Source organism: Myotis yumanensis, unplaced genomic scaffold (assembly GCF_028538775.1).
Source record: "Myotis yumanensis isolate MYYU_CA2020_CCGP unplaced genomic scaffold, mMyoYum1.0.hap1 SCAF_9, whole genome shotgun sequence".
In the NCBI taxonomy this organism is placed as follows: Eukaryota; Metazoa; Chordata; class Mammalia; order Chiroptera; family Vespertilionidae; genus Myotis; species Myotis yumanensis.
In genome coordinates, this window is record NW_027223760.1 from 69,401,932 (window position 1) to 69,427,615 (window position 25,684).

Below are 25,684 nucleotides of genomic sequence, written 5' to 3' on the forward strand. Positions count from 1 at the left end.
AAATGATATTACTATTTGTTTAGTATAATTAAGTGTAGATTTACAATGGAAACACTGAGTGTGTGATTTATATAAAACTGGGTTTGTACCATATTATAATTTAATTATTCATCAGTCTAGCATGCCAATTTTCTGATTAAAGTAACATACATATAAACAGGTACTTACACAAGAAATTTTAAATGGTGCAAATGTTATAGGGTCTTCTTCATACAAAGGCCAATAGCGCTCACACTTTTTCTGTTGTCAAACAAAAAAACAAAAGTGAGTAAGTAATCAGTGACATAGTTTTTCTTGAACTTTTATTAATATTTTGTGCGCAGGTGTTTAGCTTGTCGTTCCTTCCCAGAAAACAGAAAAATTGCCAGCAGTAGGCAAGGAGCTGAGACAATGCATACTTGTCCAATTGTTCTTTTTTATTATTACCATTAAATATACTTTTTATTGATTTCAGAGAGAGAGAGAAACAGAAACATCAATGATGAAAATCACTGATTGGATGCCTCCCGCACACCCCACACTGGGGATCACGCCTGCAACCTGGGCATGTGCTCCCGATCAGAATTGAACCCGGAACCCCTCATTCCACAGGCCAATGCTCCATCTACTGAGCCAAATCAGCCAGGGCCCAATTGTTCTTAAAAATGAGTTACTGTGGGAGAAACCAAGATGGCGGCATAGATAAACACCTGAAATTGCTGCCTCGCACAACCACTTCAAAAATACAACTAAAAGACAAAAAAAAAACATCATCCAGAACCACAGGAAGGCTGGCTGAGTGGAAATTCTACAACTAGAAGGAAAGAGAAAAGCACACTGAGACTCAGAGGAGGTGTGGAAGTAAAGTGCAGAGGTACGGAGGCGCACAGAGAAAGGGCTGGCAACTGAGGACGCGGCTGTCTTTTTCAATCGGGAGGGAGTCTCAAGCTCCCGACTGCTCTCAACTCCAGTTCCGGGTGAGTCTCTGGGGACCCAGACTCATACGGGGAGAAACTGGACTGTCTGGCATCGGTCGGAACTCAAGGGCGGCTTTCTCTCAGAGGTGCCTGCAGCGATTACTGGGACAATGAGACTCGGGGCCTCTTAGGGTAGGACTGAGGATCAGCCCTAGCTGTTTGCTCCACCCTGTTGATTCCCTGAGACCCCGGCCCACCCAAGCTGTGCACAGAGGCTTCTGCATATGAAAGGCCTGGCCCTTTGCAATCTGAAAATTACCTAACAAACTGCAGCTGGGTCAGAGAGACCCAGAACTTCCAAAAGAAGGCTCAAGGCCCCACAGCAGCTTGCATTGCTTCACAGCTGGGCCTCATCTGGGCACCTCCAAACCCAAAAAAGAGGAATCTGCAGATCTCTCCAAAGGTGCTGCTGGGTAGTCTCAGGCAGAGGCTAAATTAGCACCTCCTTAGAGATCCAAGAGCCAGTGTACCCAGTGGTCAGAGTGGGACCATCCAGATTACAACTCCTCAGATCCATAAGGGACACACTCGGGGGGCAGAATCAGTGAGCACCAAAGCCCCATTGAAGCAAGTCTTGCCCCAGAAGGGTGTCTCCAGCACAGAAGTTCTCCCACCATAGACACAGCTGGTTCTCACAGCCAATTGGCCTGGAGGTCAATTCCTCCCAGTGATACCTACAACAATCAAGGCTTAACTACAAGACTGTGCACAAAGCCCACAAAGGGGTGCACCAAGAGTGTCCACCTCAGGTAACTGGGGAGGCTGAGCCACTGGGCACTATATGACACCTAGCACACAAAGCCACTCTATCAACACAGGGAAGCATAAAAAATGCGGAGACAAAGAAACAGGTCACAAATGACAGAAATGGAGGAAAGCAAACTACTGAATATAGAGTTCAAAACCACAGTTCTAAGATTTTTCAAGAATTTTCTAGAAACAGCCGATAAATTTAGTGAGACCCTCAAGAAATCTAGTGAGACCCTTAAGGATATGAACAAGGACCAACTAGAAATTAAGCATACACTGACTGAAATAAAGAATATTATACAGAGATCCAACAGCAGACTAGAGGATTGCAAGAATCAAGTCAAAGATTTGAAATACGAAGAAGCAAAAAACACCCAACCAGAAAAACAAAAAGAAAAAAGAATCCAAAAATATGAAGATAGTGTAAGGAGCCTCTGGGACAACTTCAAGCATACAAATATCCGAATTATGGGGGTGCCAGAAGAAGAGAGAGAGCAAGATATTGAAAACCTATTTGAAGAAATAATGACAGAAAACTTCCCCTACCTAGTGAAAGAAAGAGACTTACAAGTCCAGGAAGCGCAGAGAACCCCAAACAAAAGGAATCCATAGAGGACCACACCAAGACACATCATCATTAAAATGCCAAGAGCAAAAGACAAAGAGAGAATCTTAAAAGCAAAAAGAGAAAAACAGTCAGTAACCTACAAGGGAGTACCCATACGATTGTCAGCTGATTTCTCAACAGAAACTTTGCAGGCCAGAAGGGAGTGGCAAGAAATATTCAAAGAGATGAATAGCAAGAACCTACAACCTAGATTACCTTACCTAGCAAAGCTATCATTCAGAATTGAAGGTCAGATAAAGAGCTTCACAAATAAGAAAAAGCTAAAGGAGTTCATCACCACCAAACCAGTATTATATGAAATGCTGAAAGGTATCCTTTAAGAAGAAGAAGAAAAAGGTAAAGATACAAATTATGAACAACAAATACACATCTATCAACAAGTGAATCTAAAAATCAAGTGAATAAATAATCTGATGAACAGAATAAAGTGGTGAATATAATAGAATCAGGGGCATAGAAAGGGAGTGGACTGACTATTCTCAGGGGGAAAGGGGTGTGGGGGGTGCGGGAAGAGACTGGACAAAAATTGTACACCTATGGATGGGGGGGGGGGGTAAGGGCAGAGGGTGGGGGGGGAACCGGGTGGAGGGGAGCTATGGGGGGAAAAAAGAGGAACAACTGTAATAATCTGAACAATAAAGATTTATTTTTTTTAAAAAAAGAGTTACTGTGTTCTCTCCAAGATTAATCATAAGAACATTATTAACATCCTCCTCTAGGGAAAAAAAAAAAATAAAACCTACTTTTAAAAAAGTGCCTGGCACAAGATCCATTTCGAATGAAGAGTTGTCAGGCAAGTTTTAAAGCCTATAAAATGGCATCCCCTTCATATCTGGCTGAATTCTCATTAAATGTAAAATCTGTGGCATAGTAGAAAGAGCATTCTACTTGGTATCAGAAGAATTTCACAAGTACTAATTTTCCTGTTTAATTGATCTTTAGTTCCTTTACCAGTAAAAATGGGAATGATCCTAATCTTATATGATTGTTGTGAGTACTAAATAACAATACATTTCAAATGTTCTATTGATGGCAAAAACTCATTAATTAAAGTTTAAACTATCCACTTTTATTTGAAACTAGAGACCCGGTGCACGAAATTCCTCATGAAATTCGTGCACTGGAGGTGGTGTCTGTCAGCCCGGCCTGTGCCCTCTCACAGCCTGAGAGCCCTCGGGGGATGTCTGACTGACGGCTTAGGCCCGCTCCCCGCAGGAAGCAAGCCTAAGCTGTCATTCGGACATCCTTAGTGCTAATGCAGAGGCAGGAGAGACTCCTGCCACTGCTGCTATGCTTGCCAGCTGTGAGCCCAGCTTCTGGCTGAGTGATGCTCCCCCCGTGGGAGCGCACTGACCACCAAGGGGCAGCTCCTGCATTGAGCGTCTGCACCCCTGGTGGTCAGTGTGTGTCATAGCAACCAGTCATTCGCTATTCGGGCAATTTGCACATTAGCCTTTTATTATATAGGACTAGAGGCCCGGTGCACAAAAATTTGTGCACTCGGGGGGGAGGGGGGGGGGGTCCCTCAGCCCAGCCTATGCCCTCTTGCAGTCTGGGACCGCTCAGAGGATTTCCATCTGCTGGCTTAGACCTACTCCCTGGGGGATCGGGCCCAAGCTGGCAGTCAGACATCCCTCTTGCAGCCTGGCAGCCCTTGGGGGATGTCCACTTGCCAGCAGGGAGCAGACCTAAGCTGCAGTCAGACATCCTTAGTGCTGCTGAGGAGGCAGGAGAGGCTCCCGCCACCACCGCTGTGCTGGCAGCCATCAGCCTGGCTTGTGGCTGAGCAGAGCTCCCCCTGTGGGAGTGCACTGACCACTAGGGGGCAGGTCCTGCATTGAGCATCTGCCCCCTGGTGGTCAGTGTGTGTCATAGTGACCAGTCATTCCCAGTCGTTCTGCTGTTAGGGTCAATTTGCATATTACCCTTTTATTATATAGATTACAGAAAATGTAATCCGTTTCCCCTCTTACCTTCCTGTTTTAAATAGGTATAGAAATAAAACACTCAATTTTCATTGGTTTTCTAATATCAAAGCCGATCATTTTAGAAAATCAGGTAAGTAAATGAAAGCCCAATGTAATAGAATATACAATGATTCTGATGCTAAGAAATGACACAATTTATCAAAACCCAATAAAATGAAAGCCTTTAAATAAGAATCTAACTTAAACTTTCAGGCAATAGGAAATGTATCAGTTCTTACTAAATTCCTATAGCTTCAAATATCGTAAATGGAATTATTACCTACAGCTTGGAATTAACCATAAGCTAATAATATTGCTCAGAAGGCAACAAATTTGACCTATCTAGTATTGTTAGTTTGACTTACAGCAACACTATTAGTATGTTAGAAGGCTAAAAACTACACACCTCCTTTCCCAGAAGTTTATAGAAACTGATAAAAATAATTAAATTATTTTTGAGGATTGTTTTTGGTCTTCTACCTGGTAGTTTTAACATCTTGAAACAGAGAGAAAACAAATTATACAAGATTAATTTAGTAAGAATTAAAGCTGTGTGACTAACACCACAGTAACAAAGGGTTATATTGGTATTTATATTTCAGGTATAAACTAATGACTATTAATATCAAAAACTATTATGTTAAGCACTATACATACATTACCTATAATCATATATCATTCATGTTAGGGGTGAGAAAAGTGAAGCTCAGAGAAGAGTATAAAAACACCATTATTACAAATTTGGGATTAAAGAAATTCACTGTACCATGGTCAAAAACTAGTTAAGTGTAGATTTGTTTGATTTCATTAATTATGCTCTTTCCATTAGGTCACATTCTAAGTAAAGGTTATCAAATAAATTAACAGTCACTGACTGCTTACTACAAACAAAGCACTATCATTTTCAAAATCTTAGTTTCAAAAAGCTTTTCATAGGCCTGCCCAGTATGGTCCAGTGATTGAGCGTCAACCCATGAATCAGGAGGGCTTGGTTCATTTCACCTGGGTTTTGGGCTTGATCCCCATTAAGGGGCAGGCAGGAGGCAATCAATCAATGATTCTTTCTCATCATTGATGTTTCTATCTCTCTCCCGCTCCCTTCCTTTCTGAAATCAATAAAAACATTTAAAAAACAAACACAAAAAACCTGCACTCAATTCAACTTAAATTTTTCATCAAGTATTATTACTAATATACAATGGGAACTTATTAAAAGAATGAAAAGAACCGGTCTGGAGTGGCTCAGTGGTTGAGCATCAACCTGTGAACCAGAAGGTCATAGTTTGATTCCCGGTCAGGGCACATGCTCAGGTTGTGGGATCGGTCTCCAGTGTGGGGCATGCAGGAGGCAGCTGATCAATAATTTTCTCTCATTAATGATGTTTCTATCTCTTGCTCCCTCTCCCTTCATCTCTGAAATTAATAAAATATCCTATATAATAAAACCCTAATATGCAAATTAACCAAACAGCAGAAGGGCCAGTCGCTATGATGAGCACTGACCACCAGGGGGCAGACGCTCAATGCAGGAACTGTCCTCCGGTGGTCAGTGCTCTTCCACAGGGGAAGCACTGCTCAGCCAGAAGCCAGGCTCAAGGCTGGCGAGCACAGGCAAGCACAGCGGTAGTGGCGGGAGCCTCTGCTGCCTCAATAGCAGAGTTGAGGACCCCTAGGGGGATGTCTGTCTAAGCTGGCAGGCAGACATGCCCTGAAGGGTCTCGGATTGCGAGAGGGTGCAGGCCAAGCTGAGGGGATCCCCCCCACCCAGTGCATGAATATCATGCACTGGGCCTCTAGTCTATACTAATAAAAAGGTAATATGCTAATTAGACCGGGTCAACTGGCCATCTTCCAGACATCTGACTTCCTTCCAGACAAAGTCATGGTGGTGGGGGATGAGGCAGACAGAGGCAGTTAGGGGCTATCTAGCAGGGGTGGGCAGTTGGGGGCGAGATCAAGCCGGCACAGGAGGGCAGTTGGGGGTGATCAGGCAGGCAGGCAGAGAGAGGTGAGGGGCCCTACTTTAATTGATGAATTAATAAGTATAAAGAAAACTTCAAATCACCATATAACTTGTTTTGTAAGTTTGATTTGTGTTACACTTATAGAAAAGGACACAAAGTTTTATTTAATATCTACTTTATAAATATGTTATCCCCTCTGACAATGAAAACATAGTTGATGATGCGAGATCAAGTGAGTTTAAAACTAATTTCACTTGTACAGAGTATAAAAACACCATTAAAAATTTTGGATTAAAGGATTTTCTTTGAAGATAGCATAAACAAACAAAAAATGTATTGGTATTTGAAGGAAGAAAAATAAAAATATTCAATTTATAAATTTATAATAATTAATCAGAATTATTTTATTTGGCTCATTTTCATTGCTCAATTTTATTCCTGTTTTTAAAATACCTCTCTACTTTGGTCCATAAATAGTATTCTATTTACACCACCATTACATATTTGAAGATTACTAAGCAACAAAAATATCTATTATTTTAATTATATAATAAAATAAACAAACACAAAAAAAAATAGCATCTACTTTAGCTACTAGAGCTCAGAACATAATAAAAGACCAAGAATATATATCCATAGAAATAAAGTTACAAAAAGGATATGCCATAATTAGTTTAAGTGTTAATAGGTATACATACCCTTCCCATCTCAAATTCTCGACAGGCCATTACAATGATCTAAAAAGAAGTGGGGGTGGGATAAGAGGAAGAATTTATCAGTTAAACACAACTTTCTCTTTTTAATAAAATATAAATTTCAAGAATTACTTTTTACTCTGAGCACAAGTACACTTGGCTTGCCAAAACAAGTAGTTTTAATATGAAAAGTATGAGTTAAAAGGGCTTTCTAGCAAGAAATTATATTTTATGAATATTATAGATTTATTTCTGACTTGAAATTTAGCAAAATTAGCTAAAAGTTAAATGCATTCAACTGTCTTTAAATGTAAGGGTATTACATTTGCTTCTCCACTCCAACATTTTATAATGTAACTAGAGGCCCAGTGCACGAATTCGTACATGGGTGGGGTCTGGCCGGCCGGCTGGGATCGGGGCTGGGCTTGTCAGGAGGAGATGGCGGGAGGTTGGCCAGCAGGCCCCATCCCTGATTGGGAGCAGGGCTTGCTGTGGGGAGGGGCTGTGGGCAGTGGGCCGGTTGCCCCTGCCCCGATTGGTATTGGGGTGGCTGACTGGGGACAGGGCCATAGCTGCTGGCCTTGCCCCTGATCGGGGTCAGGGGGGGCCTGATCAGGGATGGAGCTGGCTGGGGGGAGGGGCCGTGGGCCAATGCGGGGGGCCTATCTAGGGTGAGGGCGTGCAGGGGGATGGGCTGCAGGTTCACCAGCCTGCCCCGCCCCCTATTGGGGTAAGGGGGGCAATCAGGGGCGGGGCTGGCAAGGGGGAGGGTTCGCTGGGGGGTTGGCTGGCCGCCCCACCCTTGATTGGGCTGGGAGAGGCCGACTGGGAACAGGGCCTACCCGGGGGAGAGGTCGCGGAAGGTTGGGCGCCAGATCAGGCGGTTTGCTGGCCACAGTGGGTGTTATAGTGACAGGTTGTTCCAGCGTTCTGGTCGCTGGCTTTTTATATATAAATAGTTGTTTTAAACATAAAGCAAAAAATAATTTTACAGTAAACACTATATAACTGCCATCTATTTTCTACAATTAATATTTCACTATACTTGATTTATCATATAGTTGTCTCTCTATCCATCTGACTATCAATTTAGGAGCTGTCTTATTAGTTACTGACATAATACAAGATTTAAAGTGTTATCACACCCTCTTTCTACCTAAATTAATGCGACATCCTAGAATCAGCTTCTGGCTTTTTAGTACACATTAGCTATAATTAAGATATCATTATGGCTAAAAAGTGCTTCCATGTCTTAATTCAGTAAAACATTCTAAGTCACTACATGTAATACTTCTCAAAATAGATTGTGAAAAGTAAATTACTTACTACAACATTGTACTCCCATATCATCCTCCAAAAATCTATTACTGTATTTGCTAAAGGACCTTGGGTTGCCACGTATGCTTTTGGCCCATAAACACCCTAAAATGGTTAAAAGCAAATTTCATTATCATCACCAAAAATATTTCCTTACCTAAATTTCAAGGTTTCAAATTTTATTAGTAGTACTGCTGTTTTCACCTAAAAGCATTTTCAAATAATTTTTCTTTCATAGTACATAAAAGCATGACAAAATACAATCATTTCACTTCAGCTTTTTAAAAAATGCTATTACTTTTGTGTATTTATTAGACAAGGTACACAGAATTAGTATTAAACTGCCTTATGCTAACTTAAAAATTATTATTTAGCCGTAACCAGTTTGGCTCAATGGATAGAGCGTCGGGCTGCGGACCGAAAGGTCCCAGGTTCGATTCCGGTCAAGGGCATGTACCTTGGTTGCGGGCACATCCCCAGTAGGGGGTGTGCAGGAGGCAGCTGATCGATGTTTCTCTCTCATCAATATTTCTAACTCTCTATCCCTCTCCCTTCCTCTCTGTAAAAAATCAATAAAATATATTTTTTTAAAAATTATTATTTAGCTAGGAATTAAAAACAAAAGCCCCAATTTTAAGCCAACAAAGTTAACTATAGCAGAAACATAAAAACATCCTTTGATTCTAAAAACAAAACAAAACTAAAACTAGCTAAAAGTTCTTCCTTAGCTAGATTCTTCCATGGCTACCTTTAATTATTTATTCAACTTTAAAGTTTATTGCATGCCTACTACATGTTTCTAATAATGAACCTGAGAATAAAACAAATAAGATAGCAGACTAAAATACTAAACCAGTATGTAATGGAATCATACAACAACTCAGTGTTATTAAAGTACAATTAAAAACTAGAACTTTTTAAACAAATGTCCTTTTATAAACATTTAACAAATGTTTATAAAATAATATAAACATGAAAAAATATCTGAAATAGCAAATCACTTTTGTATTAGTTTTTGTTTAACCTATTTGTTTTGGGTTTTGTAATAAAACTGTTGGGAAAAATAGGTTTTTATTTGAAACCCTACTGTTCAATATTGACATAATATTAATTTTACCATATAACTCTTACTACTTAATACTTTTTGTCAACAAAATACTGTATCAAAATTTGTATAAATATCACATATAAAATAACTAAAATTATTCTATCATATAATTAGAAACATTCAAAAACAGAGCAGCTAATGGAATAAAGTAGTCAAATACAGTTTGAATTTGTCTCTCTATTGATAACCATGTAAGAATTTAACTGCTTTTGATCAAAGGTTAACTATATGAAGACTATATTTAATCTTACATTTTGGGTCTCATTTGAAATGGTGGCAACTGCCAAAAGTTTTAAATTTAAGTTTATATTCTAAAATTTTAAATCAGTATTACCCAGTAATTTCAGCCCTGGCAATTTATCCTAGGAAATTTTTCAAAAGAATAATACTATTCATTGCAATATTACCATTAAGAAAAACTGAAACAACCTATGATGTCACAATAGGGAATGATCATATACATCTGTGTACATAAACTCGAAGGGACAACAGAGAAAATGATTTAGTGATAGATAAAGTGTTTATAAGTCCTTAAGGTAAAAAGAAGAAAACTATGGCAAAACTCTTTACCTTTATGAAAAAGGACACTAGAAGGCAAAGTACGTAAAAATGTGTCAGGGCTGTGATTTTATTTTTATTTCTTTTGCTAGTATAATGTTTAGTCAATTTAAAACAATTTAATAAACTAGTATGAAGAAAGACATTAAATATGGCAGAGTAAGATTTAAAGCTAATATATACCTTAATAAAATTTGCATTGATATAGTCTGAATCTTGAGAAGGAGTCTTTAGAGTCAACTTAACTCGGCTGTGATCAACTACAAGAAAAAATATTTCACAAATTATGTTCTGTTGGCAGACATGTGCTTTCTCATGAACCATAAGTAAGATTAAATAAATAAGTAAAAATATTTACTTTGAAAAACAATTAAAATTGACTCTGGGTACAGAAGAATACTTTTTAACATCATATTGACAGGAAGTCTTTTTTTTTTATCCTCACTCAAGGATATTTTTCCCATTGATTTTTGGAGTGTGCGAAGGGGAAAGAGAGTAAGGGAAGGAGGAGAAAAACATCGATGTGAGAGATATTCATTGGTTACCTCCCGCATGTGCCCCAACTGGAGCCAGGTATAGAACCTGCAACCTGGCCTGGAATCGAACCCAAGATCCTTCGGGGTGTGGGCTGATGCTCTAACCACTTTGCTACACTGGCCAGAAATATTCTTTAAAAACAAAAATCTGATGATGTAAACCTCTGTTTTAAAGATGCAATCGGTATAATCTCAGGAGCTCTTTTAACATACAAATTCCTGGGGATCATCCCATATTTTCTAGACAAGAGTCTGGGTTTTAAACCTCTGAAGCTTTTAACAAGCATATATGTGGTTAGCACTACCTACCAATACACAAGCTCATTTGCAAAAATTCTTACTAGGAAAAAAAGCTTTCATATTTCGCAAAAAGAATAAAAATTTAGTAAATTGTGACAGATGAATGAATTAAGTTGATATATAAGAGTACTCAATACTGCACTTGGCCAATACTATTTATTATTAAACTAGAGGACCAGTGCATGAATTTGTCACAGGTGAGGTCCCTTGGCCTGGCCAGTGATCGGGGCCATCTTGCCCAGTCCCAATCGGAACCGATCAGGGCTGGCCAGTCGGGGGGAGGGACTGCAGGAGGTTGGCAAGCTGCGGGAGGTTGGCTGTGGGAGTGCACTGTCCACCAGGGGTCAGGTCCTGAGTTGAGCATCTGCCCCCTGGTGGTTAGTGCACGTCATAGTGACCAGTCATTCAGTCGACTGGTCGTACCGGTCATTTAGGCTTTTATATATAGAGATAAATCTCTACTTGTAATAAAAAACAATCTTTACAGTAAAGTCCAAAAATATAAATTTCATAAAATTGTGGTTTATTTCTAAAATAAAAGTAATACATGATTTTCAAAAATTAAATCTTAAAGAAAGATATAAAATGAAAAGCAATCTTTGCCTGTCCTTGAATTCCAGGGCTCTCTCTTTCCCAGCAAAGATATTAAGGTTCTTTTTTATCTTCCAAAAGTAATTTTTATGCATATACCTAAATAGTTGGAAAAAACTACACAAATACAACGATACTATACATGTTGTTCTTTATCTGTTACTTTTTCAGCCTCTATTCAAAGTATCTTAAAGGTAGAGACTTTGTATAATAGTTGATTGACCACCTGAATCCTCAGTAAATGTTTCTGGGGATTGTGAATCCAAATAGTAACAGTGGCTCAGAAATGACAGTCATGACTGGTGCTGCTGGGCTGCTATATGCAAGATGAGAATTGTAAAATTTTCCTTGATGGAAAATTTTATGCATATACAAAAATATAATAATATAATGGATCCCCATATGTCCATTACCAGGCTTTAATAATTATTAACATTTTGCCAGTCTTTTTTCTTCCACCTGTAATCAGACAACAGCTGGGGGCCGGAGAAAGCAAGTTAAAACACAAGATCTCTGAGTCCCATACTGCAACAAATTGAATTTAGTAATTCAAGATGGGGCACAGAAATGGCTTTTTATAAATTAACTAGAGGCCTGGTGCACAACATTCGTGCACTGGGGGGCATCCCTCAGCCTGGTCTGGGACGCCCTCTCGCAGTCCTAGGACCCCTCGGAGGATGTCTGCTGAGGGGTCCTTAGTGCTGCCGTAGAGGTGGGAGCTGCACTTGCCAGTCTGTGAGTGCGCACTGACCACCAGGAGGCAGCTCACGCATTGAGTGTCTGCCCCCTGCTGGTCAATGTGTGTCATAGCGACCGGCTGTTCCACAGTTTAGTCAATTTGCATATTGGGTTTTATTATATAGGATAGAACAGTGATGGCGAACCTTTTGAGCTCGGCGTGTCAGCATTTTGAAAAGCCCTAACATAACTCTGGTGCCGTGTCACATATAGAAATTTTTTGATATGTGCAACCATAGTAAAACAAAGATTTATATTTTTGATATTTATTTTATATATTTAAATGCCATTTAACAAAGAAAAATCAACCAAAAAAATGAGTTCACATGTCATAGGTTCGCCATCACTGGGATAAGATAATATGCTGCTTATTATATAACATCATCAAGTACATTTTAACATTCTTCATTGGTACTCCTATTAAGCATAAAAATGAGTAGATAGAATGTAAAGAATAACAAAGCAATGAAAATAATCATTTCTCCCCATGGTTTTGCTGGCTGCCTCTACAATCTCTTAAGAATTCAACTCCAAATAGATAAAAATCTATGTCGCCTACCCAAGAGGCTCTTTAAAGCAACAAATTTTTTTTCTTTTTGAACAAATACCGACAACCTGTGGCAACAAAAAGAAAATAGATAAGATTGTTACCAAGGAAAGAGAAACCACAAGAGACTAAATCCAGGTCTAAGAAATAAAAGGATCTACATAATTAACATTAGATAGGCAGAGCACCCTGATACATCACTGCTAAAGGCTAGCCAGCTCAGTTTTAGCCCTCTAACACACAAAGCACAGGTCATTCTTGACACAAGGAGTACCTAGAAATTTCTTAATTCTGGTACTGGCTTCAATGCTCTAGTATAAAATAAATCAGACATTCAAGATAGCTCCAGAAAAAAACTAATTTTTCTTTGAATAGTGATGAAACTACTTTTAATTTATCAAAAGCAAGGATGTCTGCTCTTGCCACTTTAAGTTAACATTATACCAGCAGTTCTAGCCACTATAATAGAGCAAAAGAGAGATTCATATTAAAAAGTAGCAAAATGAAAAAAAAAAAGTAGCAAAATGGTCATTTGCAGATGACATGATTTTGTATGTGAAAAATCATAAAGGATCCACAGAAAACTACTAAAGTAATAAATGAGTTTAGGAAGGTCGCTAGATTTTTTAGAAATCAATATACAAATATAAATTGTATTTCTACACAGTTGATCCTTAGACAACGTGGGAGTTAGACACTCACTACCACCACCCTTTATGGAGTTGAAAATTCACTTACAACTTTTGACTCCCCAAAATTTAAGTTGTCCCTTGAGACCGCACCTCCCCCACCTGTGAATACTAAAATCTGCAGATGCTCAATTTCCCTATATAAAATGGCACAGATCATGCATAATTGGCCCTCTGCATCCATGGATTCCCAACTTCAAATCTAAAATAGTAGTTAGTTATTGAAAAAAATTCATGTATAAGTGGTCCCATGTAATTCAAACCCATGCTGTTCAAGGGTACTAGTAAAAAAGAAATGTGAAAACAAAATAACAATAATTTCATTTACAACAGCTTAAAGAAGTTTTTTAAAAGAAATACAAGACTTGTACACTGAAAATCATATAACATTACTCAGAGAAAGGAAAGAATCCTATATAATAAACCCTAATATGCAAATCGACCAAATGGTGGAATGACTGGTCGCTCTGAACTGACCACCAGGGGACAGATGCTCAACGTAGGAGCTACCCCTTGGTGGTCAGTGCACTCCACAGGGGGAGCACCGCTCAGCCAGAAGCCAGGCTCACGGCTGGCAAGTGCAGCGGTGGTGGCAGGAGCCTCCGCAGCAGCACTAAGGAGCAGCAAGCAGGCGGGCGATAAGGAGCGAGGGGTCCCGGACTGCGAGAGGGCGCAGGCTGGGCTGAAGGACCCCTCTCCCACCCCCAGTGCACAAATTTCATGCACCGGGCCTCTAGCACAGTGATGGCGAACCTTTTGAGCTCAGTGTGTCAGCATTTTGAAAAACCCTAACTTAACTCTGGTGCTGTGTCACATATAGAAATTTTTTGATATTTGAAACCATAGTAAAACAAAGACTTATATTTTTGATATTTATCTTATGTATTTAAATGCCATTTAACAAAGAAAAATCAACCAAAAAAAATGAGTTCGCGTGACACGTGTGTCATAGGTTCACCATCACTGCTCTAGTATCTATATAACTGAGAGACGTTTTCTGTTCATAAACTGCAACAGTCAGTATGCCTTCAAATGACAATTTTCTCAAATTGATCAATAAATTCCTACTGGGATTTTTGCAAAAATTGACAAGCTGATCCTACAATTTATTTTAAGATGCAAAGGACCCAAAGAACCAAAATAATTTTTAAAAATAAGAGCAGAGTTGGAGGAATTACACTTCTTGCTTAAATTTTACTATACAACTGAACAGTAATCAAGATAGTGTGATACTGGCTTAAGAATAGGTTAATGGAATAGAATTAAATGTGTGGGTCAAATGATTTCCAACAAAGCTACCAAGGCAATTCAATGGAGAAAGAATAGTATTTAACACATGGTGCTAGAACAATCCCACATGCACAATTATTTTAGATCCTAACCTCACACCATGTTAGAAAAAAATAGTTTTACAAATCATGTATCTGAAAAAAACACACCCACTTGTAACTAAGATATATAAAGAATTTTTATAACTCAATAGTATAAAAAATCAAATTTTAAAAAAGTACAAATGGTTTCAAGACACTTTTCAGCAAAGAAGATAATAATTTGTATGGAAATGTTTATAACAGCATTGTTCATAATGCTCTTCAACTGGTAAGTGGTTAAACAAAATGTGGTATAAATGGAATATTAACTGAATAATAAAAAGGAATGAACTACTGATGTTACAACACGGATGAATCAAAAAATATGCTAAGTGAAAAAGCCAGGCACAGAAGACTACATATTGTATAATTACATTTATATGAAATTTCCAGAAAAGGAAAATCTATACAGACATAAAGCAGAGCAGTGGTTGCCTGCGGCTGAAGATTGCAAACTGGCATATCATCTTATTGGAGTGATGGAAATGTTCTAAAATTGTATTGTTTTGATGGTTGCACAACTCCATAAATTTAGTAAAAATCACTGAATTGTACACTTACTATGGGTAAATTTTATGGCATGTAATCCTATATAATAAAGAGTTAACATGCTAATTAGAGTAGACGGTGAAACCACCTGCCGGAACCACGTGCCAGAATGACAGTGGGTGGGGGGCGGGGACAGTGAGCCTGCGCTGCCAAACTAGCCATGGCAGTCCCGGTGCCTCCCCCCCCCCCCCCCCCCTTCTGCAGAGGCAACGGGAGAAGGGGCTGCTCCGTCCTGGTCCTGGCACTGCGCCTTCCACAGAGGCAGCTGCAGGGGAGCCGGCGTAAGCCGCAGTTGGACATCCTTCCAGGGCACCCAGGCTGCCAAAGGGATGTCTGACTGCCAGCTTAGGCCCAATCCCCCGGGGAGTGGGCCTAAGCTGGTAGGTAGACATCCCTAGAGAGCTCCGGACTGCGAGAGGGTGCAGGGTGGGCTGAGGGACCCCCGAGTGCACAATTTTTTGTGCACTGGGCCTCTAGTTATATCAATAAAGCTGTTTTAAAAAATACTGTGTCTGCAAGCACTGGCCATGCTAAACATGTAAAAGAAACTGACAACTTTAACATTATGCTTTTAACAATAAATAAACATACATCTATAAGTACAATTACTTTCAATATAGTTTTCTAAATTAAAGTGACTACAAACTTATTGGAAATTGACTTATCAAACCTTATTATGATTTAAAGGAAAAGACACTGCCACTCTGACTATAGCCCATAGCTCAGGTTCTAGGGCAAGGATTCTCAACCTTAGCACTATGGGCATTTTGGCCTTAGATAATTCTTTATTGTGGGGAGGAGGCTTTGGCCTCTGTACTGTACACATCCTACACCCACTAGATGCCAGCAGCTACCTGCCTACTGCACAACCAGTTTTCACAACCAAAATGTCTCTGACATTGCTAAATGTCATTTCAGGGGCAAAATCATCCTAGATGAGCACCAATGTTCTGAATATAAACTGCCTGGCCTTAAATTCCCATCCACTCTATTACCTGTATGACAAGCTATTTTATCTCCCTGTCTCAGTTTCTCATCTGCAAAGTAGCATATTACAGTATCTACTTTATAGTTTTGTTGTGGTGATTATGGCAAATAATCCATTCACTACAGAAATTGGCAAATAATAAAAAATTAGGGCTTTCATTTTTCAAAGGGCCAATTTAACAACACACTACTGATACCCCCCTATTTAAAATTGTAAAGCTTCCCCATTCTGTTCTCAGCTTTCTCTATGCTCCTCATTTTTACTATATTATTCTCAAAACAGCACTAGTCACCATTTGACAGACCACCCATGCTATTTGTATTCATTATCCAACACCATGACTAGAATATAAAGTTTTATAAGGGCAGGAAGTTTTGTCACTTTGTTTTCTATAGTATCCCCAGAGCACAGTATAGGATCAAAATATTTTATAAAATCAATGAATGAAACATAAAAAACAGAAACCTGAAGCTGTTTAAGATTCATTTTCCCAGATTATAGAAAAAGGTGGAGAAACTGTCTTTTTTTAAGAGTATGTAATTAATTCTAGAGCACAGTTAAGAGTATTTTAAGATTATCTTGCTTAACACTATCCAGAAGAAACCCATACCATCCACTATTCTGAGGTGAATTGGAAGGAAAGCGGAGTGTATTTTCCAAAAGCTTAATGAGTGGTTACTATGCTATTTAAGAATATAATTACATTATTATTACTAGAATATAATGCTATCAGTATAGGGTTGGGGTAAAAGTAGGTCTATAGTTGTTAGTATTCGAAACAGAGTTTAATCAGCAAAGTTTTTTCTTTTCTTTTCTTTTTTTAAAGAAAGTTTGACTCTTAGAGGGAGAGGGGGAGAAAGAGGGAGAGAGGGAGGGAAGGAAAGAGAGATTGAGAGAGAGAGAGAGAGAGAGAGAGAGAGAGAGAGAGAGAAACATTGATGTGGAAGTGCAACATCGACTGGCTGCCTTCTGTACACCCTGACGGGGGATCCAGCGTGCAACCTGGGCATGTGCCCTGACGGAGAATCAAACCAGCAACTTTTTGGTGCCCGGACAACGCCCAACAAACTAAGCCACATCAGCAGGGCTCAACAAAGGTTCTAATTGTGAATAAACAACAAATAAAAATTAATAATTTAGCATTTAAAAAAATTTATTGCCCTGGCTGGTGTTGTTCAATGGCTAGAGTATCAGCCTGCAGACCGAAGGGTCACAGGTTCAATTCCTAGTCAAGGGCATGTATCTGGGTTGCAGGTTTGATTCTCGGCCCTGTTTGGGGCACATGTGGAAGGCAACCAATCAATGTGTTTCTCTCACATCAATATTTCTCTCTTTCTCACTACCTCCCTTCCACTCTCTCTCTGGAAATCAATAGGAAAAATATCCTCAAGTGACAATTAACAAACAAACAAACAAACAAACAAACAGTTTTATTGAAGTATCTGTCTATATTATTTTACTTTTAATTTATTGATTTAGAGAGACATCAATATGTTGTTCTAATTTATGCATTCATCAGTTGCTTCTTGTATGTGCCCTGACCGGAGGAGATCAAACCTGCAACCTTGGTGTATCATCAGGAACATGCTCTAACCAACAGAGCTACTCGGCCAGGGCCTATATTATTTTATTTTAATGAAATAACTTTGAATAGGGAATCCACAAAATTTTTGGATTTTTCAGTATTTAAAAGAAAGTTAAGCCCTGACTGGTGTGTCTCAGTTGGTTGACTATCCCAGGCCCAGAGGGAGGTTGCTGGTTCAATTCCTGGTCAGGGCACATGCCCAGGTTGTGGGCTTGATCCCTGGTAGGAGGTGTCTAGGAGGCAGCCAAGTGAAGTTTCTCTCTTACATCGATATTCCCTCTCTCTCCCTCTCTCTCTAAAATGAATGAAAACATATAAAAAAGAAAAAGAAATTAGTACCAGAGTAATTGTAATGCTTAGAAAATTAAACAATAAAAAACATAACAACAAAAACTACTCAGAAGGAAAAACAAGAAGCACAAAATCAAATTGTTATCTTGTAGTGTACCTTGAGAGATTAATTACTACCTCATTAATACTCAAATTCATTAGAAAAACTAAAACTAGTGTAGGCTACAAATTGCTAATTAGCATTTCCATTTCTATGAAGGGCATTTCAAACTTACATGGCAGTATGTCCTTATATCTGTTCTTTTTAACATTTTCTTCTTTTTCTCCAGTGGCTGTGGGATAAATCTTTTCTGTTCTGTATTTGGTAGACAATCTTCTTAGTCGCTTAAAATACAAAAGAAAAAGAAAATTCAAGTTTAGAAAAACATTAATATTTTCAAGTTTTTAATGATTTACAAATAATTCTTCACTGAATTTTGCTAACTCCAATTCCTCATAACTCATTTCCCAAAGTTTACAGTATCTCACCACCCCTTAATAATTAACCCCAAGGATGATTTTTATTAAGTGCAAACAAAAGATTAATATCACAAAGTAGCAATGAAAGAAAACTAGAATAACTTAGTCATTTTAGTTAAAGAAACCATTAATAAGCTGAATCAGAACATTTAACTCAGTCCTTAACTTATTCAAGTTATATTTGTTTTAATAGGGAGTTTCAAAAACCAAGTTTTAAAACCATGCCTAGAGACTTCCCTTTGATGGCAGCGTAGGTAAGCGCCGTACTTGCCTCCTCCCACAACCACATCAAAATTACAACTAAACTACAAAACAACTATCAGTCAGAACTACCTGAAATCTGGCTGAATGGAAGTCCTACAACTAAGGAATTAAAGCAGCAGCCCCATGGAGATTGGTAGAAGGGGTGAAGACATGAAATGGGCTAGATAAAAATTGTGAGGTATATCTCAGATGCACAAATCCCTCCACCAGGCCCCCCAGACCAGGGTTCCAGTGCCAGAAAGAGAAGTTCACATTACTTCTGGCTATAAAAACCAGGGGAATTTAGAATGAGGGAGTTTGAGGGTGGCTGGAGTCCCAGGCAGTTCTTCTTAAAAGGTCTGCACAAAGATTTACTCTGACTCCCTCCTTCTGAGCTCCATTGCTGAGGCAACAATTTGAAAGACACCGGAGACATATGGGGAGGAACTGAATTGTCTGGCATCAGGGCAAGAGCTGAGATGGGGGGGTCAGCTTTCTTCCAAAAAGAAGTCCTGGCAGAGGCCACTGTTCTTTTGATGAGCCCTCCCCCCACAGAGCTGTCAGACAGGCATCTTATCTGAGACTCCATCAACCCGGCTCACAAAGTTTGCCCTGCCCTGGTGATTAATATTCCAAATAGCACCCAATTTTCAGGCCCACCAAGGCTGTTTCCAGTGGTTTTTCCATACAAGTGACTTGTTCTTGACTCATGCTTCAGATTTTCCTAAAATCTCTCAAACAAGTAGCATATGGCCTCAGTGTGCCCCATACCTCTTGCTAAGTGGCCCCAAGCCCTGAACTAGCAGCAGCAAGCCTTGGTTTGCAGCTGGGCCTTGCCAGGGCGCCTCCAAGCTCAACACAAGTAGCAGCCACCTGCAGATCACTTTGTAGCTCATACTGAGTGGCCCTGGGCAGAACACAGGCAGAGGCTGACCTTGGCCTGCAATCTTCCAGGATGACCCAGAGCCAGCACAGCCAGACTCAAACCACACTGAAGCACCATAACCAAACCACCTCCCAAGCAACACACTCAAGGAGCAGACTCAGCGGCATCAGAGCCCGCTGATCCTCCACAGTGGTGGAGCCAGTCTTGGCAGCTAATCGGCCTAGGTGTCAATCCCTTCCATTGAGGTGACAAAAGAAAGCAATGCTGAACTACAACATGAGGGTGTACACAGCCCACACTGTGTGTGGGGGGTGGGGGGGTGGGGGGGGGGTACATCGAGTGCCAAGCTTAGGTGATCAGGAAGACTGTGCCACTTGACCCTATAGAACACTTACTACATTAGGCCACTCTACCAAGCTAGGGACATATAGCAGTTTTACCTAATACATAAAAACAAACACAGGGAGGCTGCCAAAATGAGAAGACAAAAGACCCAAGTTAAAGAACAGAACAAAACTCCAGAAAAAGAACTAAACAAAATGGAGACAAGCAAACTATTAGATGCAGAGTTCAAAGCACTGGTTATAGGGATGCTCAATGAAGAGTAGATGAATTTAGTGAGATCTATAATAATAAAAGCATAATATGCTAATTAGACCGGACAGCCGAATGACCTTCCAGATGAAGTCGGGGCTGCGAGGGCCGAGCCCCTTGCACAAATTTCGTGCATTGGGCCTCTAGTAGGAAACATAAAACAGAGCAGAAAACATAAAAAAGAACCAGTCAGATATGAGGCCCAGTGGGTGTGGCTCAGTGGTAGAGCATGGACCCATGAAACAGGAGGTCATGGTCATGGTTCAATTTGGGGTCAGGGCACATGCCTGTATTTCGGACTCGATCCCCAGTAGAGGGTGTACAAGAGGCAGCTGATCAATGATTCTCTCTCGTCACTAATGTCTCTCTCTCCTCTCCCCGCCTTCCTCTCTGAAGTCAATAAAAATACATTTAAAAAGAAAGAAATGAAGATACACTAGCTAAAATGAAGAATACATTACAGGGAATCAACAGTGGAGTAGATAAAGCAGAGAATCAAATCAGAGATCTGTAAGATAAGTAGAAAACATCCAATCAGAACAGCAAGAAGAAAAATGTAAAAAAAATTTTTTAAAAAAATGAAGATAGTATAAGCAACCTCTGGGACAATTTCAAGTATGCCAACATTCCCATCATGGTGATGCCAGGAGAAGAGAAAAGGTAAGAAATTGTAAGCCTATTTGAAAAAACAATGACAGAAAACTTCCCTAACTTGATGAATGAAATAGACATACGAGTGCAGGAACCATAGAGTCCCAAACAAGATGAACACAAAGAGGCCCACACCAACACACATAATTAAAATGTAAAAGATAAGGACAAAGAGAATCATCAAAGTAGCAGAAGAAAAGCAGTTAGTTACCTGCAAGGGAGCTCCCCTAAGATGTCAGCTGACTTCCCTAAGACTGTCAGTGTGGCAAGCATGGTGGCCATGGTTCTTCTACTCTATGCCTCTGATCTGCTGCTGCCGCCAGGGGCCCATAAGGCAGAGGTCTGTGCTGGTAAGCCTGGAGAGGCTTGCCCATTTCCCTGCAAGGATATCTATGATTATGATGATGCGAACATGGCACATCTTCTGGAACAGTGGAAGAAAGATGATGACCTAGAAGTAGGAGACCTCCCAGAGCACAAAAGACCCTCAGTACCTCTGGACTTCTCACAGATATCCCAAGCAAGCCCAAGACCATATTTAAAATGATGGAGAAAGGGAAGTTTCTCATGTTTGTCACCATATCAGGAAGCCCCAGGGAGAAAGAGAGGGAGGAAATCACCAGCCTCTGGCAAGGCAGCCTTTCTAATGCCAACTATGACATCCAGACATTCATCATGGATCAGACCCTGCCATCTTTATGCCGTGTGATGGGAGCTATGCCTAGAAGATCAAGGACTTTTTGGTCAGTCAGAGCAGGGGTGCTGATGTCACTCTGGAGGGACAGGTGTCATCAGCAAAGGAGGAAGAGGCAAAGAGAAAAAACAAAGCAAAAAAATGGCAAGGAGAAGAAGGAGGGAGACCCAAAATCTCAGTTTTCAAAGGAAGGCAATGGAGCTGAAAATAAACAAGAGACCTGTAACAGGGCAGCTGTGGCCTCTGCCTGGAATTCATGGGACAGAGCTCAGTCAGGGCTAGTGGGGTGGGGTGGGCGTGGGAAACCACACAATGGACAGAATTCTAGTTTTCTCTAGAGAGAACCTGCCACATGACCAGTCTGTGGTCAGAGTAAGAATTACTATTGAAAGGCTTCAAGTAGGAAGACAGGTTTTGTATTAACATTGGACACTGCCAAATTCAGATTTACTATAAAATCACTTTAGATGAAAACTTGACTGTTGCTTTTTCCTATTTAAATTTGGGGGATTCTTGCCTGGCCAGTGTGGCTCAGTGGTTGAGCACTGAACCATGAATGTCAGTTTGATTCCGGTAAGGGCCCATGACCAGGTTGCGGGCTCAATCCCCAACGGGAGGCATACAGGAGGCAGCCAATTGATGATTCTCTCTCATCACTGATGTTTTTCTCTCTCTTTTCCTCCTCTCCCTTTCTGTTAAAAAAAAAAAAATTAAAAACAAATGAATACATTTGGGGGAGTCTCTAGTGTTGTGTCACCACCCCGTCAATACACCTGTTATGATGGCATGTCCTACAGTGTCCGTGCTTTTTATTTTCTACTAATTGGAAGGATGCTAGGTTCTAATCCAGTGGTTCTCAACAAAGCTACAAAAAGAAAAGAAAGACACAGATAGCTCTAGCACAGTGGTTCTCAACCTTCCTAATGCCGCGACCCTTTAATACAGTTCCTCATATTGTGACCCCCAATTTCATTGTTACAAATTGAACATAATTAAAGCATAGTGATTAATCACAAAAACAATATGTAATTATATATGTGTTTTTCCGATGGTCTTAGGCGATCCCTGTGAAAGGGTTGCTCGATCCCCAAAGGAGTCGCGACCCACAGGTTGAGAACCGCTGTAGACAAACATTAAGACTTGATTTAATTGAATCAGGCTCTTCACACTGCAAAAAACATCATTTCATTACTATGAAACTAAAACTTGCCATGGGAGCACTGCATGGAACTCTGGTATTTAAATACCCAATCAGGATGCCAGGATGTGTAAATCTCACATCTTCAAAAAATGCAGAGAACAGAAAATAATGTAACTTGGAGATGTTAAGTATTTCCTTTGAATTTCTTGGAATTAAAGAGAACTCCTCAGACCATCTAACTCAATTGTTAGGTAGTCTATGAAGTTCAGGGATCCTGTTCTGTGTCCTTATTTAGGAAACAGTATGCTGGTGATGAGGTTCCTATGTTCTTCTTAATGTGACAATTTTAAAAGGTGTAAATTGGGAATCAGCTGAGTCCTTCACAGAGTGTGGCATAACCTCTTTTCATTTGTAAACATGTTTCTTTTATAAAATGCCTAAATTTGTGGCATTTCTGTATTGTATTCACATGATCCCCTACCTGTTAATGTCGGATTTTGCTGTTAAGAGTTATGGAATTTATAAACAAGTGTCATTTTTAAGAACTAAAATTGTTTGTAAAAACCTCCCACTGTGATTTTTAACAAAATAGCATATGTACATGGTTAGAAAATGCCATTGTTAAAGAAGGGTACCGCTCTAACCAGTTTAGCTCAGTGGATAGAGCCGAGGCCTGCGGACTCAAGGGTCCCGGGTTCGATTCTAGTCAAGGGCATGTACCTTGGTTGCAGGCACATCCCCAGTAGGGAGTGTGCAGGAGGCAGCTGATCGATGTTTCTCTCTCATCGATGTTTCTAACTCTCTATCCCTCTACCTTCCTCTCTGTAAAAAAATCAATAAAATATATATTAATAAAAAAGAAGAAGAAGAAGAAGGGCACCAAATGGAAGGTCTGTGCCTAACCACTGCTGCCACAATTGTCTCAGATGAAGCTGCTATTAATGTTTCCAAAAACACATATTTACCAGCTTGGAAAAATAAAGAAATGTTAGTGTCTTCTTTAAGAAGAAGGAAAAAAAAAAAGATAAAAAATATGAACAATTAAATGGCAGTGAGTACACATCTATCAGCAATTGAATCTGAAAAAACAAAGGAAGAAACAGAAACAGAGATAACAGAACATTTTGACAGTTGCCAAACGGGAGGAGATTTTTGGTGGTTGGAAAAGGTGAAGGGATTAAGAAGTACAAATTGGTAGTTAACAAAATAAACTGATGAACAAAATAGATCCAGAGACACTGAAAAAACAATAACAATAACAACAACAACAAACTGGTAGTAAAAAAATAGTCATAGGGATATAAAGTACAGCATAGGGAATATAGTCAATAATATTCTAATAACTATTAGAGGGTGCAGGCCGGGCTGAGCACCACCCCCGCAAAGTACACAGATGTCGTAATCAATAATATCGAGATAACTATGTATCAGATGGGTACAAAATTTATCAGAATAATTATTTAGTAAATTATGTAATGCCCAATCCCTGGGATGTACAACTGAAACTAATATAATAATGCATATCAACTCTAAAAGAAAATTAAAAAGAAATGGTTTAAAATTAAAACAAACAAATAAAACCATGCCTAAACGATTATGTGTAATTTTCTTTATTCTGTCTTAAACCTTGAGCATTAATGATTGTGCCAGGCTCGTTCTAAAGCATAAGCTAATAATTACTTATAAGACACTACAAAACAAAGTTCTTTCACATACTGAATTGGAAATGTCCAACAAAGACCAATTCTGCTTATTCACTGCATTACAGAAGTGGTTTGTGAGTTAGTGACAAATTCTTACCACATATGGCAGAAGGGGATGTTCTATGGGCTGGAATATTTCTGCGTGTCAGTAATACACTTCCTGCTTTCAGAAGCACTGAAAGTCAGCATTGTGAATTGTTTAAATGCACTGCTGAACTACATTGATGAAATTTAATTTCACAGGAGCCTACTTTCTCCCAGGCTTAAAGACATATTGAAGGTATTCTGGTTTTACTATTCAATAAATTATCAAATACCAATGAAATGAAAAACTCTAGTAACATTTTAACTTTTTCACCATTTTACTTTTGCTACTTGTGATGCTGATATTTAAGCAACTAAGACTATTATGTCTATATTTTTTAAAAATCATAGAACTTTCAAGATTCTTAACTTAATCTTGTTATAATATAGTTTTAACATATAGCAGTTGAAATAATCTTACAAATAGGCACTTATATATAAAATAGTGAGCCTTTAGGTTTTCTTTGAAAAACTAATAAACTTTATCACCACAATCGTAGAGGCCCAAAACAAGAATACACTTTTTTCCCTTTAAGATGAAAAAAATGCCAAAGTAAAATTCCTCACATTTATGATGCTGCTTTCTTTGGCAAAGTTCTCAAAGTGTAGTAGGGAGGGAAATTGTATCTAAAAGCAAATGAACTGTTGGTGAGGGCATGGGAAAACCAGAACTTCATTAAATGCTAGTAACAAAGAACATTTTAGCATAACCCTTAGAAAGGTGATTTGGCAATTACAAATAAACATGACCCCTTAAACCAGGAATTGTACTTCTATAAATTTGTCCTCTAGATAAACAGCACACAGAGAAAAGTATGTATGTACAAAGTTACTTATTGCAGCATCCTATATAATAGAAGCCTAATATGCTAAGTGTCTGGTTGTTCGTTCAACCAATCAAAGCATAATATGCTAATGATATGCTAAGGCCACTCAACCGCTCGCTATGACGTGCACTGACCACCAGGGGGCAGACGCTCCAACCAGTAGGTTAGCTTGCTGCTGGGGTCTGATCAATCAGGACTGGGCAACACAGGCTGAA

The 25,684-nt window shown here is 39.4% G+C and overlaps 1 protein-coding gene and 1 pseudogene across 5 annotated transcripts in view; one reads left to right on the forward strand and one right to left on the reverse strand.

Annotated features, from left to right (window-relative positions):
* Positions 1–25,684, reverse strand: part of PTPN12 (protein tyrosine phosphatase non-receptor type 12) — a 99,865-nt gene that overhangs the window by 35,228 nt on the left and 38,953 nt on the right. The window contains exons 2-6 of one of the 5 annotated variants that reach the window (XM_070424571.1): positions 18,403–18,511; positions 10,127–10,203; positions 8,287–8,382; positions 6,964–7,002; positions 169–240 (exon numbers count right to left, since the gene is read on the reverse strand). In XM_070424571.1, coding sequence (XP_070280672.1) covers positions 169–240; positions 6,964–7,002; positions 8,287–8,382; positions 10,127–10,203; positions 18,403–18,511 — 393 coding nt within the window. Of the gene's footprint in view, positions 1–168; positions 241–6,963; positions 7,003–8,286; positions 8,383–10,126; positions 10,204–18,402; positions 18,512–21,231; positions 21,311–25,684 lie in introns of those variants that run through there. The other 4 variants (XM_070424568.1, XM_070424567.1, XM_070424569.1 and 1 more) reach the window with 4 other exon arrangements.
* Positions 21,253–22,052, forward strand: LOC139016654 (LRP chaperone MESD pseudogene; annotated as a pseudogene).